We start from the raw sequence: 17,820 nt of genomic DNA, 5'->3' as shown, positions 1-17,820 counted from the left end.
TTCACCCCATGGACTTCTGTACCCATTGCCACCTACCCCCCATGTTGCTTCCTCTCCCGTCCTTATTTTTTCTCTTTCTTGTACATCTCCACATAAAGAGGTGGCATCTGTAGCAGTGCTGATGCCATCCTGAGCCCAGCAGTCTGATTAAAACCATGTCCCAAACAGCGAGATGCTAGCACATTTCTCCAGATCTCAGAATAGTTGACAAGGGTGACTCCTGCAGTGAATTTGCATCTGAGAGTCGGCAAGAGGCACAGCACCTGCTTTTCATACCTTTGCTGCTCTTTTCTCCTCCTTTGTGTTTTGCCTTCAAGGAAAGGAGACCAGAGCCCAGCATAATAGGAGCTCCAGCCCATAAAACCTTTGTTTTCCCCTCAAAAAAGGGCAATGGCCGTGTTAAATACCTCTCCAAAGAGCGTTTCTTACAAAAACTCTGTAGCTATTTGGAAAGGCAGTAAGAGATATTAAAAGGAAACTTCATACTTCAAATGCTTCAATTCTTGCCTTTTTTTTCCCTATGTGCTTAATGAAAGCTTTAAATTCTTCTGAAGAGCAGGCAGGCTCTTTTCTGTACATGAAAGCTTGAACCTCATTAAGTGGTTTCATGCAGGACAGCAGCAGCTGTGCCCACACCCTGTGTTATCAGCGTTCAGCTACATAGCCATGACTAAAAGCAGGGTTTTCCCTTCAGATATCTAGATAGGAGAATTATCATTCTCTCAGATGTCAGTGCTCCTCCATGATTATTTCCCTGAAGAACAGCTAAAACAGCCTCATAGAGAATAAAAGCTTCCTCCTGTTATGTCTTTACCAGGAATAACCACAGCGTGGAGGGTTTGAAACTTCACGGGTTCTTGCCAATGTATCCAGAGTCAGAGAGTGACAATCTGGCTTCCAAATATTTCCCTGTGAGAGGACATTGGTTAACTAGCTCCGAGGCACCACAGTACATATCGCAGATGCCAGGCAGCCCGAGCAACTCCAGAGCAGGGCAATCATATAAAAAGATTATAGGTGATATGGCTTAGATCATGCTTATGGAGATTTGCTGTGTTGGCCTGGAGAAAACACTGACCTCATGGGAGATGACAACTAAGTCCAATGTATTTGAGGATTAATCAGCACCAGAAGAATTTTTAAAGCTGATTATGTTGCTACAGGAAAGTTAAACTGAGTCCCATCTGCTTTCGTGCTGTCGCAGAGAGCAATAGCAAAGAAGCTGGTATGACTCTGGACTGCGCTGCACTGGGACCTGGCAAATCACGGCTCTCCGGGGCACTTTGGGGTGATTGCAGAGCCTCCCCACACTCACTGGCCATACATGTTGCCAGCAGAAATCTCTATATTCATCATCTGTTACTAACGACAAAATTTCCAGTCCTTATGGCTGTGGAGGAAAGCCAGAAAATAGGAATTTAATCTGCAAGTGAAGGAAAGCCAACATTTCTAAGTTTTCAACCTCACATATCATTTCGCCTAATTGAGGCACAGCATGCTCAGATCAAACTGAGCAGCAGCAAACAGTCTGGGGGCTAAAACCCATGGGAGAGGCCACAGTGCCAGCGATGAATACGAGCCAGGCTAGGAGGAGAAGGGCTGACAGGCTGCTGGCAGCCGCCGGCTCGTGTGCTGGGAGCTGCCAGAGCCAGTGGGGACCATGGCGGGGCTCAGCTGGGGGGGGGGGGGGGGGGGGGGGAATGACTTCTTCCTAGCCAAAACGAGCATGTGCATCCACATATGCATATGTATGACTGTGTGCATGCATTGCTGCTGCTTTCAGGGAAAGGCCCTGCTCTCTCTGCCGCTGTTATGAAACCCAGAGCTCCCACATGCAGCATAATTGCAACTATGAAATGGCAGGTAACTGTCTGTGCCCCTAACATGAGTTTTCCTCTAAACAAAAGCATGTAAGTTAATAACACATAGCTCTTGTTTGGGATTTGCGTTTATGCCGTGCAGGGGTAAAGAGCATATCCATTCTCCTTTACATGGTTAAATGTACCTGTCCTCCTGGCAGCGTTGGGTTTGCAGTGTCTCAGTATCAGACCCCTGAACAGTGATGCACATATTTTGTTCTTACCAATGTGTTTAATGGGTTTTTCCGCAAAAGAAGGGCTAAGCACACTGTGATGTCACCGCACATCAGAATTAAAAACATCTTACAGTCACATGAGCATCCTTAGTGATCTGGTACCGCAGACCAAATCCTCACCCACAAGAAACCAGATTAGCTCTGTCGATAGCACAGCTCTGTCCAGCCCTGCGCTGGAGAGCCTCGGGGCTGAACCCAGCCGGTACAGTGTTTCCATGGCAATTTTACCGCACACAGTTTATTCCGGATCGCCTGCAAACGGCCCAGGGCTCCCATGATATTCCAGGTTGGTTTTCTGCCCCTGGTTTCTGCAGTGAGCCGGGGCCATGCTGGATGAACCCAGTGCATCCTTGCAGCTCGCTGCCGAGCCTCTCAGAAGGCACTATGCATGCCCTCGCTGTGCAACACAACTTTTGTTTTATTATTTATGTATCCTGAACACCCTGTTCTCCTGTGTCTCTTGGGTTACCTGGTAATAACACAGCGACTCCCATTCCTTCATTTCCCTCTCTCAGAGTAGCGTGTTGCCAGAAAGGCAGTGCAACTCTAAACGCATCCAGTAATAACATCCCTGCCAGTTGATAACAATGCTGCATGGGGAGAGGCGGTTGCCTTTTTGGGCCTGAATGCCATTTTTAATCTGATCTGGGGTCAAAGCAGATGAAGTGCTTTGTCCTGAAGAAGCGCAGGCGCTCTGCAGGCAGAGCATGAAGAAAGGGAGCACGCTGGCAAGGTGGGAAGGATGCAGCAGGGACCACCAGGATTAGGAAATGGCTTCCAAATTCTGCAGCTGCCGCTGGCTTGGCGCTTCACGATGTCAGCCCTGGGAAGGCCTGATCCTGCAGCCCCCTGCACTGACAACACACTCCTTGGCTTCCTCAGGAGCATAACACCCTAAATACCTATGCTTTAAAAGCAGTATGTAACATGCAACTCAGAGCTGCTGGAAAAACCTCTGCTCTCAGCCCAAAGAGAGGGCAAAGAGCAGCTCTCCTCACCATCGCCACAGTCTCAGCTTTCCAGTTTGCGGGCCCCACCGCAGCCGGCAAATGCTGATGATGAGATCTTTCATAACGGGCAGCTTGGAGCCAAAAACACACTACAAGTCCAATTCTGCCAGCGGGCATGTGTCCGAGGCAGCAGCCCTGAGCGAGCAAGCGGAGAGAAACTCAGGCTCATCACCTCTTCCCACCCTAATCTTTTGTCCTAGCTGATAAAAACCATTTTATAGGCTCTGGTGACTAAGCATTTAACCTAGGTCTTAATCAACTACTGCGTGTAGGGGTGATGGTATTTGCTGAGGCCGAGTAGCAGAGTGGGCTAGTGTACCAGGAGTAGGTGTGGGAAAGCCACAGTGAGCATCCCCGTCCCCAGCACCCCTCTGGAGTAGGCACTGATCCAGCTCTCCACATCCTCCCTTAGATCGGGGCATGGGCTCCTTCCAGGGCTGCTGTTTCACTGGGGGAAATTTCAGTGCTTCCCGCTTGCTGGGGCCTCAGCACCCCAGGGAAGCTGGCTTCGGTCACCAGTCCCCTCGTATATCAATGCCTGTCCTTTGCAAACCAGAAACCAAACACAGACCTGGTTATTTTTAATCCTCCCCTCTCGGTATTAATAGCCCACACGCGTGTTCTGCTGAGCAGTTGTCCACCAGCCACATCCATCTGCAGAAAAGAGATGTGATGGGTCCATTTCCTCTGATGAGAGAACAAGAAAGAAGTATGGACCAGGCTTTTCACCCCAATTTATCCTCTCAATCCCAAAGTACAAGGTAAGTTGTGTGGAACTGAGAAAATTTGTACTGAAAACTTTCTGCAAGGAGAGTACATGAGATCCTGGGTGTCTGGGATTTCCTGATTGTCAGGAAAAATAAATGATGCTTTGGTCTTTATTAAGAAATGCTGCTTTTTCTTACCATATGGTGCAGGTTTTGTAGGTACCCCTAGGGCAGTCAGGCTGAACTGAACTGTCCCATGATTGCACAGTCCCAACAGTTATTTTATGACCAGACCTTTGATAACATCGCTATAGCTTATTGCCAGCACGTGCAGATCATCCTTCAGCTGGACTGACCCCAGGTCTCCCTTTCCTCTCACCTGTATGAGAACGGTGGAGGAAAAGGAAAAAAATGAGCAGGAAAAGAGGAGCCAGACAGACCTGCGTTGCTGGAACAGCTGCGGTGCAAAGGAGGCCAGGGCCATGTCTCATGTAGAGAGGGTCCAATGTAGCCCCCAAACCCAGATTCTGCCTGCTGAGGGCTCCTCCGCTAATTAATTTGGCAGCTCTCGGTGCCAATTTGGGAGCGCACACGACTAGCTGTGCCATCGCACATGCAGGTCACCATGGTACCGGACACCAGGGAAAGGAGATGGTGCTCTGCACAGAGGCTCAGAACACCAAAGTCTCCTGAACACTGCATTTTTCCATTGTATGCTTTAAAAAAAAAAATCTTGTAAAATGACTTATCTGGGTTAGGCAAGAGCGGGCAAGACTTGTCTGGATTAGGTGCCCAGCACTGCTTGACGGAGGGCTGTGAGTGAAAAACAGTGCAGCAGGAAACATCAGAGCGGCTTTAGGGAAAAGGGACGTGTCAGAGGTGGGTTTTGTGCTGAGCATTCCCTGGAGAAACGCCACCAGGAACAGGTGCAGAGATGCATCCCACACTGCCAGCAGCACGCACACCCAACCTCACAGAGGGGCTGGAGGGGGCTAGCTCAGACAGGCAGAAAATTGAGAGGGGCAGAATAAATGTTTTTCATGCCTGCACATAATTTATTTGGTTTCCCACATCTTTATGTAAAGCATCTGACACCAGACCGGTGTGAGAGAGGCGACCCAGACAGACATCCATTGCAGCAGGATGATAGAAAACAGAGGAAAAGGCCCACAGAGGACTTCCAAGCGACTGACCCTGCATGGCAATTCCTACAGAGCTCCCAAACAGGTCAGGTTCTTTGGTTTAAGTCACTTTTGTTTCTCTCATCCCTCTGAACAAGGGTATTGCTCCAGCTGTGATGCCACAGGGCTGTCAGCAAGGCAGGTTGTAGGAACAGGCTGCGTCTCTAGTCAGAGGAACTGATGTATTTAGAAGAAATGGATGTGTTTTGGACAGTGAGAGTTTCTGACCTGAAGCGAAAGCTTGTGTGTCCAGGAGCAGCCCCCTTCCCGTAATAATGACCTCGTCACCTCCCAGAAAATCCTTTTAAGATAGCACAGGGAATGGCCAACCCCATCTCTCAGCAGGGCTGATTGTGTTACCTCACAGGAGGACATCACCTCTACTCTCCCTCCAGAGGAAGATAGGCAATAATGAATAAGTAATGTCACTGCTTGAAACCGGTCATGTTTCCATAGGATGCTGTGAGCTGTGCCACAGGGTTTTCATCCAACACCCGCAGCACTGAGCCCCACAGCCTTGCACCTTGTGCAGCCAGGACACCGTTACAGCTTCATGTCCAATTTCTTGTGGGTAGCGATTGCCACTGATGCACGAACTGCCCTTAATCCTCTTCCCAGCCCCAGCTTTGTCCACCCCTTGCTTTGTAGCATTTAGTTGTACTCTATACATAGGACAAATAGAGCTCATTAAGACTCCTTAGTAGCTAGCAGTCATTTAATTAGCAAATAAACATCACCCAGCAGTATCTATGCACCGAACCTATCAGCCAAATCGTGCTGCAGCATCTGCCGCAGATCACAGCGTGCTCCAGCCAGCACAACGAGCATAACCAGCAAGAACAGCTGACAGGGAGGGCAAGAGGGGCCTGAGGAAGTTACCCCAGGAATGTACAAGGGAACCTCCTGCTGCAACGTGGAAGATGCTTGTCCTGCATCCATCTGCTGCAGTGCAGGGGATGCTTGTCCAGCGTCCATCCACTGCAGTGCGGGGATGCTCATCCAGCATCCATCCGCTGCAGTGCGGGGATGCTCATCCAGCATCTGTCTGCTGCAGTGCAGGGGATGCTCGTCCAGGATTTCTCTGCCCTGCCATGAACTGGGAGTGCTTTCCCCTTCCCTCCCCCCCCTTTTTTTAGTGTTTCCCAAGATTAACTTTCCCCATCATGATCCCTGTCTACCACAGGCTGCAAATAAGCATTCGTTCGTGTGAGCCTGGCTCAGCATACCTGATAGGAGAGCAGCGTGCCCTTCCCAGACCAGCAGCCCACTAGGATCCTGCATGCCTGCCCCATCAGCAGCGCCCGATTCCCACCGAGCACTGACTGCTGTCTTGGAGAAGCAGCTCCCCTTGAACACACCTTCCCACCCCTTAGTTCTGCTGTGCCACATAGTCAAAACCAGTATAGTACAAACTGCTGGAGGCACCTCATGCTGTTAGCTAAACATTCACTGATACCTGCTGGCATTGCTCGGCGATACCATTGCTATCAGTCACTGCACTGCCACCATTTCACCTTGCACAGTTCTTATCGAAATGCCCAGCATCGAAGCAGTTCCAGGAACAGACCTCCACAATTCCCATTGCTCTGACAATCCTCCCAGCCAAGGTCAGCCTGAACTTCCCATACACATGACATTTCGATATCCTTTTCCAAGTACCAGGCAAACTGCTGCAGACATTGTCTCACCCGTGATTCATTGCTGCATGCCAAGGAAAAAAATCTTAAATAAATTGGCTTCACATGAGCTCTATTTTTTTTTTCTAGCTTCATTGCTTAAAACCCAAATGTAGTCAGCTACGATTTGCATGGTTGGGTTTAGTGATTCAGCCAAAGCCAGTGCTTCCCCAGCTCTTCTCTCTGTGCACCTGAGTGCATCTCCTTGCTGTTAAAACAAACCACACGAGTGTTACCCAGAAATCATCTGCTCCTGGGGCTGCAGCACAGGGACCGAGGCCAGAGCCCCATCAGCTTTGACAAGGAATCTCTGAACTCTGGGATGAGCACCTAATTAGTCTTGAAACCCTTCCTCCAGCAGCTGAAGCAAACCCATTTTGCGAGGCTGAGCTCATCAAGCTGACCCAGAGACATGAGTCCCAAGGGAACACCATCCAGCCTGGAGCCACGGATCCCAAGGGGACACCATCCAGCCTGGAGCTGTGGGTCCTGAAGGGACAAGCCTGGCTGCTGTGGCCCCGGAGAACCCAGGGTGCCAAGGGGAAGGAGCAGATGCCCGTGTCAGGGGCACCCCGAGGCAGCTGCCACAAGGTGGCACTGGCACCTTGTCACCCAGCCTGGTGGCATCCAGCCAGAGAGGCCCCAGAGCTGGGGGCACCCAGGGCACCCCCCCAGCCCTGCCGCGGGCTCTGCTCCGAATTTAACTGCGGGTCGGACGGGAGGAGCTGCTGATGGATTGGAAATCAGGTGAATCACTGCAGCAGCTAAGTCTTGCAGGAGGATTTTTTTCCCCTTTAGGGTTGTCTGGATTAGGGAAAAGCAGCATTTTTTTTCAATTTTTATGACATGACACCCTGTAACAGAGTTGTCCCCAAGGGTCACAGCAGCAGAAGAGACTCTGGGATCACCAGATCCACCCCAGCCACCCCCTGTCCCAGGAGGGCCAGTGGCCATCAGGAGAGGCAAGAAGACCACATCACCGGGGAGGTTTGGGGTACCACACTCACCATCCAGCACCCATCCCATCACCCCCATCCTGGCCCTGGTGCGAGTGGCTGCTCTGCAGCTCATCCCCCCGGAGGAGCTAGAATTAGAGGAGGACAAACACCGTGAAAGTGGAGAAAACCCAAGCGTGGTATGTGCTTGCACAAAGCAACCCGGCGGATTGTTGCCGTCTCGGCTGTCCCTGCCTGGCCCAATTCCCCTGAATTATTTGCAGATAAAGGGTTTATTTTCCTTTCCCAGCGCTGCAACCGCAAGACAAACACAGTGAAGCCTCTTGAGCTACTTCCTGCTTGGGCTGAGTGCCGGGGGACGTTGGTGGCATTTGCTCCCATGTCCCCAGAAAGCCCGACCTGCACCTCATGCCCAGCTCAGAACTTACAGCGGGCTCAGCCCCAAAGCAGGCAGCCCCCGAGGGCTCCCCAAAACCCCTTGCCTCAGGTTCTGTGCCCAAGCTGAAGGCATGGGAAATCAGGAATTGGTTGCTGAGCTGCTGCCATCCCAGTGCCTCTGGTGCCGAGGTTTCCAGCCCTACCCCAAACAAGCTCACATCCAGTATTATTTTTTGGATTAAGGTTTGGCGTCACTGTTTGGGCTCAGGCATCGCAGCCTTGTTTAACCTCTGAATGCAGGCGGAAAGGCCCCTATGGGCCAGCTAATCTAGCTGCAATTAAAGATATTAATTATGCCATTATTAACGGGTTAAGACATGCGAGGGACTGGGTCACCGATGCTGCCCCACAGCCTGTTTTGAAAGACGGGAACATTTACTGTCCTGGACACCAGCCATGCCACAGGCCAGTCCCAAACCCAGCCAGCTTAATAGCGGAGCTGAAGCCAAGGACCCCAGCAGCACCCGAGAACATCCCCTTCCCGTCCACCGCTGCGCCCTTGCCCCGTGGAAAACACATTTGGGACCTGCGGTACAAAAGGCCAAAGCTACAGCCGACAGCAGGAAGGAAGCAGGAAAAACTCCAGCATCACCGTCCGGAGCCCAGAGAGACCTTTGGGGACATGCAGAGCCAGATGCCTCCGGCCAGGCTTGGGCCATGCTCGCAGCGTGTGCCCGTGGATCAAGCGATGCTCCCCGGATGGCAGCGGAGAGGAAGCATCTCGCGTCCTGGGATGGAGGCTGCGATGTCACCAAGAAGTTGCCCTTGATGCCACCTCGGCAGCACACAGGGAGCAGGTTTAGCCCTCACCACATCTCCTGGGCTCTGGCAGCCAGGGCAGGGCACCGGCATGGAGAGGTGCCCTACAGATCGCCCCCGGCACCGAGAGAGCACTTTGCTTGGAGAAGAAGCAAACGCAACCCCACTGGAAACCGCCACCTCCTTTAATTCCCCACCAGAAAAGCGGGGCCCAGCCTGGCTCAAAAATTACAGGGTTTTAGCACCAGAAAAGCCCGCTAGTCCATGTCATGAAGCTGCTGGGAGCCCACGGAGGTCAACGCTGGCTGATCCGAGCGGGGAAATGGTGAATTTTTCTCCTTGAAGACCCTTGCCAGCCTTGACAGGCCACGGTGGGAAAGAAGCTGCCTCTGCCATCCCCATCCCGCCCAAGGGCTCAGCCGAGGTGGGTGTGCGGAACCGGGACCTGCCCACGGGTTGCACCCTGCCAGCTCCTGCCAGATGGGAGCTGTTACCCAGCTAGGATGTCCCCACGCTACTCACACCAGGGCTGAGCACCTCCATGGGGGCACAGGGGGTGGGAGGGCAGTTTCCCAGCAGTTTTGGGGCCAGGCTGGCCAGCAGCTCTGCCCCATCCTACAAGCAGTGGGATGCACAGCAGCGACGTGACCCCAAACCCACCAGCTCCCGGGGACCAAGGTGTCGGGACCGGGCTCAGATCATGGAGACCCTGTTCTTGATGTAGACGTGGTACGGGTCGCTGCGCTTGTCCACTTTGCGGGAGCGGGTGTAGCCCAGGATGAGGCTCCCCACCGTGGCGGCAAAAAGCGTCATGACGAAGAGGATGTACATGTAGGCGTTGTCGTTGCGGCCGGGATGGCCGGCGCGGGTGCTGGCGTTGCGTGCGATGGTGGTGGGGCGGTCAGTGGGACAGAGGATGACCCCATGCAGCGTCTGGTTCAAGGCATTAAGCACTGCCTGGAGGCTTCGGTGCCAGGTCTCTGTCCGGTTGTCCTCCTCCATGTCCTGCTTCAGGCTGTGGGGAAGGACAGGGAGGCTCAGCTGGGGCTGCCCTCATGGTAGCAGTGCCTCCGGGACGATGCCAGGGATGTCCCGCCAGACCCAACGATGACCCCACAATGATCCTTGAAGTGTCTCTGCCACACAGCAAGGGTAGGAGCAGGGGTATCCAAACCCTTTGCATTCGTGGCAGACTTCTCCCCAAATTTCACTCCTCCATGGAGGGAATAAAGCACCCAGACCTTCGGGGCAGCTGCCTGCCCCCATCTCTTCCCTGGGGCTGGGGACAATGTGGGGACACAGCTGTCCCAGGGTGCCAGGATGGTTTTGTTCAAAGCCTGCTCCCCACAGGGATGCGTGGTGACGGTGGGCACCACCTGCATCTTGCACCCTTCCAGGGTGCAGAGCCAGCACCCAAGGGACCCTGGGGGGGGCTGTCTGGGGTCCCCCACCCTAAATAACAGCTCCAGGACTGATCCTGCCATGCATCAACCCCACTCACTCCAGGCCAGGTCCCCCCCAGCTGAGCAGGGACCCCCTTTTCTCCCCGTTGGTCCTAGCCCGAGGCCAGGAGTCACAACTGCCCCGGCAGAGGGGCACAGCTCCCCACACACCCCTGTGGACCCATCCCAAGGGGTCACTGCCCTAAACCCCCCTGGGGATTTCCCCCCCCATGGGTCCCAGACCCCCTCTGCCAGCCCACCCTGGACCCCCATGTGCCCTCACATACCCTCGTGTCTCGCCAGGGCCTTGGAGCAGGTGCCGGCTGGGAAGGGACACGGGGACACGGTCCCCCATGTGTGCCATCCTTCGGGACACACCGGCCCCACAAACCACTGTTGTCCAATGTTAAATCCCCCAGGGTAGCCACCCCGTCCCCCCCTGCTCCCAAGCACCCTGTGCCTGCAGCACTGGCAGCTCTGCCTCATGCCCAGGCAGCTGACCCCCCCCAAAAAAAAGGTCACCCCAAACCCAAGGTGCATTTCCCAGGACGAGACCCCAGCAGCGAGGAGGATGGGGCTGAGCAGCCATGAGCCCACGGGGATGGACTCAGCCCCGGCTGTCTTCCCGACTTAGAGACAAGTTTGAAGCAGGAAGAGGCTGAATTTGGGAGATTTAGGGCAAGATCTGGACTTATCCAGGAGGAGATGCACAGATGGGCTGCGGCATGGGGAGAACCTCGCGTTAGGGGCGGGGGATAGGGACAGGGAGGGAAAGGGAGGACCGGGGAGGTGGGAAGGGGGGATCGCACTCACCCAGGGTGCCCTCCCTGCCTGTGCTGCTGCCAGGCTGAGCCGGGACTGGAGCATCGCGGGGCGGTGGCAAGGGATGCCGGCCGGGCTGGGAGTGCCGCACAGCCTCCTCCCCTTCCCGGGGCAGAGCCACCTGCCAAAGCCACCCAGCCCCGACACGGGCCACCAGCCTGTCCCCAACCCCACGGGTCCCACCATGGCCCCCTCGCCCTGGCCGGATACTGGAGGCCTTACGGGGTCGGGAGAGCCGGACCTTGCGTTTCCCTCTTGGCACACGCTGCCGGTCACGCTTTCCTGTCCCTCCTCCGTCCATCCCCGCTGTCCCCAAGCCCTCGCATGGGGCACCAAGCCTGCCTGGGGTGCCTTCGTCCCCGCTCACCATCCCTTCCCAGAGCTGAGCTGGCTCCATGAAATAGGATTTTCCCTCCCAAAGCCCCCTCCCACCATGGCCCTTCCAGCCCTATTGCTCCCAGCACAAAAGCCCTGGGGGCTGTGGGGTGGGTGCCCACGGGCAGGCACCCATGGGTGGCTCATGGGGACCCACCAGCACTGCGCAGCGGCAGAGGTACCCCAAAGCTTGTGGGGCAGAAAGAAGGCCCGGAGCAGTGGGGGGGAGCTGCAGGCAGGGGTCAGGTCCTGCTCTGAGCGGGGCGTGGGGACTTTATTTGCCATTTTCCATTTCTCCTGACCCCAAAGCATCTGTCTGGCTGCGGGGCTGCTCCCAACTGCCCATGGTCAGTGACTCCGACACAGGCTTTGGGTCTGCCAGTAACCGGGGTGACTCAGAAATGGCTGTGGACGTGCCACGCACCAACAGGGCAAGGTTTCGGGGAGCCCAGACTGGGTGCTGCCCCTCCTGCCTATGCACCAGGAGAGCCGCAAGCATCCCCGAGGGGCGGCAGGCAGCTCTGGGGAGCTCAGCCTCGGGCTGGCTTCTTACCCCTTCAGAAACCTGTTTATTAAAATCAAGTTTATATGTGTCTACCTATAGGTTTGCATTGATGGGCACGGACCCCAGTGCCATTGGGACCCCAGGGTGGCCGTGTCCCTTCAACCGGGACAGTGGCTGCGAGCCCACGTGGATGCTACACGGCCAGGACAGCCATTTTGGAGGAGTTGATGCCGCCTGCACCAGACCCCAGTGACATCTCCTCCAGCACCACGGGCCCAGCAGAAGCAGGTCATCACTGCCCAGCCGGGACACTCAATCCCACGCTGCGTGGTCCCACGGGATCCGGGATGGCTGCCACTTGTCTCCTCGGGCACCCCAACCCCTTCCCCTCCTCCTCCCGCTTTCCCACCGTGTCGGCATTGCACCGGTGGCCTTTCAACCACCGTTTACAGCCTCTTATCAGCGATTTTCCACCCGCCCTGACACCACGGTGAGGATTTTTGCAGTGCGAGGATTTCTCTGGGCACAGGGCAAGAAAAAGGTTGTTATTCATAAAGTCTGGGGGTAAATAAACAAGCAAAGGATCGGCAGCCAAAGTTCCCAGCAACTCTCTTTATAGAAAACCTGCCTCTTTTTACGCAGCAATGATCCCTCTTCCTCTTGTCCGAAGGGCATGCGAGCATTCACCCAAATTTCAGATTTTGGCAGGGAGGAGGTAGAAAAAAACCACACAAAAGTGACTGTTTGGCCATTTCCCCAGCAAGCGACAGGGACGTGGTACTGGTACCCTTGGGGGTCTCAGCCAAGGTATGGAGACCCGCGGGGCTGGGGAAAGCCGCCCCGATGGCAGTATGGATGTTTAAGCAACAGCCCAAACCTCTGTGTCACCATTCATGCACATTCTATAGGCAAAGGCACGAGAGCTCTTGTCTTTGCCATTCGTCGGCCACGCCAAGGATTTGCCGAAACACCCAGCGGAGGTGCTGTTGGTTCTCCTAGTCCCCGGGGTCTTCCGAAAAGACTAAGGTGCAGTCGAACACCTCCTGGAAGGAATCGAGGAAGGGCTCCAGGACGTGGTCGACGGTGATGTGCCGCCCCAGCTCGCGGCTCAGCGAGGTGACACCTTTCCCCTCCAGCCCGCAGGGGACGATGTGGTCGAACCAGGTGAGGTCGGTGCAGCAGTTCAGTGCCAGCCCGTGGGAGGTGATGTGGTTCCCGCAGTGCACCCCTGGGGGGGTCAAAGCACCCACCCGTCAGCACCCATCCCCAGGGATGCCCCGGCGTGAGATATTTAGTGGCTTGTGCTGCTCAGGCCACTATAAACCCCACTGCATGCCGCATTCCCCGCTTCTGCCAGCAAAACCCCCTAACCTGCAGGCAGACTCCCCAAATTCGGGGCAGGTGGGGCACAGCGTCTCCGGCTCCCTCCACCCCAGCCCCTCATCCCCCAGCACCTCCCACCGCTAGGGTTTCAAGTGTGTGCAAAGGGGAATCCGGGCTGCAAGACCCCCGCTCCGAGCCCAGGCAGCAGAGCCTGTCTGGGGGTGCAGGACTCCAGGAAGGGGTGCGGGACATGGGGCTGAGGTGGGGGGTCTGCCTGGCCTGAAGGGGAACAGCACGGGGCCTGGGGAGGGGGAGAGGGGAAGGGGGCAAGGCGGGGGACAAGGGGGCAGGAGAAGGGGGGCAAGGCTGGGGAGAAGGGGGCAGGAGAAGGCGAACAAGGGGGCAGGAGAAGGGGGCAAGGCTGAAGACAAGGGGGCAGGAGAGGAGGGCAAGGAAGGGGACAAGGGGGCAGGAGAAAGGGGACGAAGGGGCAGGAGACGGAGGCAAGGCGGGGGACAAGGGGGCAGGAGAGGGGGGCGAGGCGAGGGACAAGGGACAGGAGAAGGGGGCAAGGCGGGGTACAAGGGAGCAGGAGAGGGGGGACAAGGGGGCAGGAGAAAGGGGACAAGGCTGAGGACAAGGTGGCAGGAGAGGGGGGCGAGGTGGGGGACAAGGGGGCAGGAAAAGGGGACAAGGCTGGGGGCAAGGGGTCAGGAGAGGAGGGCGAGGCGGGGGACAAGGGCACAAGCACCCAGCCGCGGGTTGCAAGGGCCGCGGTGCAAAGCGCTGGGCCCCGGTTCCGGGTGCAAGGCCCCGGCTGGGCTGCGGGGGCCCGAATTCGTCCTCCCCCCCCCCCCGCTCCACCACCACCACCACCTCGGCCCATGCCCCCCCCCCCCCCCCCGCCTCCTCCTCCTCCTCCTCCTCCTCCTCCTCGGCGCTCACCGATGGCGCAGAGTTTGCTGTCGCCCATCCAGACGCCGGTGAAGGGCGGCGGGAGGGCGCGGGCGGCGGGCAGGCCGAAACGGCGGCAGAGCCGCAGGACCAGCGCTTCCAGCGCTTCCACGTAGCCCCGCAGCGGCAAGCGGCGGCGGCGGAGGTCGAGGACTGGGAAAGCCAGGAGCTGCCCGGGCCCGTGGAAGGTGATCCGCCCGCCGCGCCGTACGGCCGCCAGCCCCGCGCCCCGCCGCCGCAGCCGCGCCGCCTCCTCCGCCTCCGGGCCCCCCCGCAGCCCCCAGGCGTAGACGGGCTCCGCCGGTTCGCTCAGCACCACGCTTTCCCCGGGGACGGGGACGGGGAGCCGCGCCGCCCGCGCCGCTTCCACGCAGCGCTCCTGCGCCCGCAGGGCCTCGGCGTAGGGCCGCAGCCCCAGCCGCAGCACCCGCACCGGGCCCCGCGACATGGCGGCCGGCCGGCGGAACCGGGTGGAACGGGAGACCGGCAGGCCGCGGCCCGCCGGGAGGCGGTGTGGGGGGGACGGGAGGAGCGGAGCTCGGCGGCGGGGGGGGGGGGGAGCCCCGGGGCGGCGGGGGAAGGGGAAGGAGGGGATGGGGACGGGGACGGGGGGGACGGAGACAGAGGGTGGGGGACAGGGATGGGGGGTAGGGGACGAGCGGGGGGGTAGGGACAGGAGAGAGGGGACAGAGATGGAGGATGGGGGACAGGGGAGAGGGATGGGGGGGATAGGGGACGAGCAGGGGTTGGGGACAGGGGAGGGGGGGCCAGGGATGGAGGATTGGGGACAGGGATGGAGGGATAGGGGACAGGCACGGGGGATGGGGACAGAGGAGAGGGGACAGGAATGGTGGGGACAGGGGAGAGGGGACAGAGCTGGAGGATGCGGGACAGGTGCGAGGGATGGGGACAGGGGACAGGAATAGGGGGGATAGGGGACGAGCAGGGGTTGGGGACAGGACAGGGGGGACCAGGGATGGAGGATTGGGGACAGGAGACAGGGATGGGGGGATAGGGGACAAGCAGGGGTTGGGGACAGAACAGGGGGATAGAGGATGGTGGCTCAGGGCTGGGACATGGGGGACAGGGCCTGGGGACATGGGACATGGCCCAAGACAGGGTACCAGGGGATGATGGGGCCTGTGGTGGGGGATGGAAGAGAGGGAATGGGGACAGGGGGTAGGAGATTGGGGACAGGGGGGATCGTGCCCGGGGATGGGGGTTAGAGATAGGGGACGGGGCCTGGGGAGGGGGGATAAGGCACGGCGACGAGGTCAGGGGCCTGGGGGTGGCCGATAGGGCCCAGGGGTGCAGGAGGGGGCATGGGGAGGAGAGATAGGGCCCCCGTCACCGTCGGGTGTGGGGCACAGGGCACCAGGGGGGGGACGGGGCGAGGGGAGGACAGGCAGGGGGTGAGGGCAGGACACGGGGATGGGGCGTCCCGGTGGGGCTGGGTCAGGGTGGGCTGGGCAATCGCAGACCTGCTCAAAATGGGGTAAAATTGGGATTCTGGGGTGGTACCTCAAGGTCGTGGACTGTAAATAAGGTTATTGTGCTGCCGAAGCGCTGATCTGCGCTGCAATTAGTCACCCCATGGCTTTGAAAGCGATAAGACGTTCCCACCTCACCTTTTTATTCCAAATGTAGAAAATAAGCAAGTCTAGCTGGACCGCTAATGAGTCAACCATTAAAACCTGAGCAAACCGTTCCCAGCCTGCAGTCCTTCCAACTTATCGACCGGATTAAGCGTGTGAAAGTATGTTTTGTTTTTATAGAGCAATCAACGGTGTTAATAAACTGTTGTTTTTATCAAAAATACGCCTCGCTGGTAATCTACCCTTGGTCACCGCAGGTAATTCAGCTGTCGTCTGACAACAGTGTTAACTTCTGTGCGGGTATTTGCAAGGAAGGGAAGGCACTTCCCTTTGTTTAGTCATTTTCTCGATGAAAAGGAGCAAGCGCTATAATGGCTTATGAAATTAATACAGCCTGGGGAGCGGGGAAATGGGGAAAAAACCACCATAAACCTCACCAGGTGAGCACGTCAGCTCGTATTCGAGCATGTGGAGCAGCACCCAGCTTGCTTCGGGTGGGATCATCGCCTCAACCACCGACTTCAGGAGAGCTGCTCCAGGCCTCTGCCCTTGGCAGGAGCGGCTCGTATTTTGCACCAACATTGTGTGTGTATTGAGTTATTTCCTTTTTTTTATGATTAAGCATCAACTTCTTGCTGAAGATCAAAGCCAAATGCTCTTCCTTTTTGGCTTGTCGCAGCGCTGCATGCGTAAGATGAGGAGAGTTGTGTGTAATAGGTCTGGGATCCTTGTAAATAAGACGGCAGAGATGAGCGTGGTTGCGTCGCTGGGGTATTTACTGTCAATATCCTGCTTTTGAAGCAGGGAGGAAATCTGTGTGGACGGGAGCCACGGATGGGTCACGTTTTATCCTTCTGTCAGGGTTTGAGTATTTTTAAAGTGGTATTTTTTTCTTCAAGGTACAGTTACTTGCTGTTCTGTCGTACCTTTTCCTTTGGGTACCTTAAACGTTAGCTGAGTCTCTTGAATCCTCACCGATTCCTTTAATTGCAGAGCCCGTTTTTCTGGCACGAGAGCCTCCCTTGGGGAGCTTTAGAGCTAACGCAAGTCAGGGCTTAATAGCAGGAAGGGGAGGGGAGGACGAAGGTGGTGGCTGTGAAACAGGTGCCTGGCAAGAGGGACTGTCACAGCTCACAGAGAGCTACAGACGGATGCAAAGGGCAACACCTTGGCTCTCATGAAGTCCGGGACAAAATTCCTGTTGACATTGGCAAGGCCGGGATGTCATGGAGAGGTGATGGAGCTGTCACAGGCAGAGCCAGGAGCGGAGTGCCCAGCTTGGGCTGCTCCTCGCACCTGCAGGTACAGCAACCCCCTCCCTAGACAGCCCCAAGTCTTTCAGCAAAATCCCGTGGGTTTTTTTCAAGCAAATTGTACTTGAGGGCCACAGCAGCAACAGGGCTACCGGCTGCTCTGTTTGCCTGTACTAATTACCTGAATTATTTGAAGAGTGCAGGAGTTTGGCACGTAGGCTAGAGCCCAGCTGTGCTATGAGCTACACAAGCTCAGAAGAAAAAGCCTATCCCGAAGACATCAGAGCATCCCTGGCTGCGTTTCTGGAATCATCGCCACGTGCCTCCCTTCTGCCGTAGGGCTGGAAGGAGCTCAGAGGTCACCTTATCCGTCGCCCTTGCCCCGGAGGAGTTTGATCCTGGCTGGCCATCTCCACTGACGTCCAGCTGGGTCTCTAAGACCTCCAGTGATAGAGAGGTCTCCTGGCTTGGTACGTAAGGAGGTGGTGCTGTGTGCTTAAGCTATGGATTTATTTTTCCTTGATACGTGTTACACCAGTTGCATGCCCACAGGTTCCTGTGCAATACCCTGGAAGGGTCAGCCAACCTCCCCACACAGGACACCAGCATCAATCAAGTGCTGCAAGCCCTAGCTGCCAGTCCTGCAGTCATTTGGAAGGACCAACTTTTTCAATACATCTCATTCCATAATAAACCTTTCCCTGAGGATGCTGAGAGGGAATTGCTAGG

General features: G+C 56.5%; 2 protein-coding genes across 3 annotated transcripts; both read right to left on the bottom strand.

Moving 5' to 3' along the window:
- Positions 1 to 9,011: 9,011 nt before the first annotated feature.
- On the bottom strand, positions 9,012 to 9,946 carry KCNE3 (potassium voltage-gated channel subfamily E regulatory subunit 3). Its single transcript, XM_049823094.1, has one exon. The coding sequence runs from the start codon at positions 9,822 to 9,824 to the stop codon at positions 9,516 to 9,518; it is 309 nt and encodes a 102-aa protein (XP_049679051.1). The 5' UTR covers positions 9,825 to 9,946; the 3' UTR covers positions 9,012 to 9,515.
- A 2,617-nt stretch (positions 9,947 to 12,563) lies between these two features.
- LIPT2 (lipoyl(octanoyl) transferase 2) lies at positions 12,564 to 14,698 on the bottom strand. 2 transcript variants are annotated; one of them, XM_049823562.1, is made up of 2 exons: positions 14,235 to 14,698; positions 12,564 to 13,194 (listed from the first exon to the last, which is right to left on the bottom strand). In XM_049823562.1, exons 1-2 carry the CDS (start codon positions 14,689 to 14,691, stop codon positions 12,962 to 12,964), a joined length of 690 nt encoding a protein of 229 aa, XP_049679519.1. In that variant the 5' UTR covers positions 14,692 to 14,698; the 3' UTR covers positions 12,564 to 12,961. The 2 variants fall into 2 exon arrangements, with proteins under 2 accessions (XP_049679519.1, XP_049679520.1); XM_049823563.1 differs by having other exon boundaries at positions 12,564 to 13,009.
- Between the last annotated feature and the right edge of the window lie 3,122 nt (positions 14,699 to 17,820).

The sequence above is a fragment of the Accipiter gentilis genome, chromosome 19 (assembly GCF_929443795.1).
Source record: "Accipiter gentilis chromosome 19, bAccGen1.1, whole genome shotgun sequence".
NCBI lineage: Eukaryota > Metazoa > Chordata > Aves > Accipitriformes > Accipitridae > Astur > Astur gentilis.
Note: the sequence above shows the minus strand (reverse complement) of the source record. Positions and strands in the feature narration are given on the sequence as shown.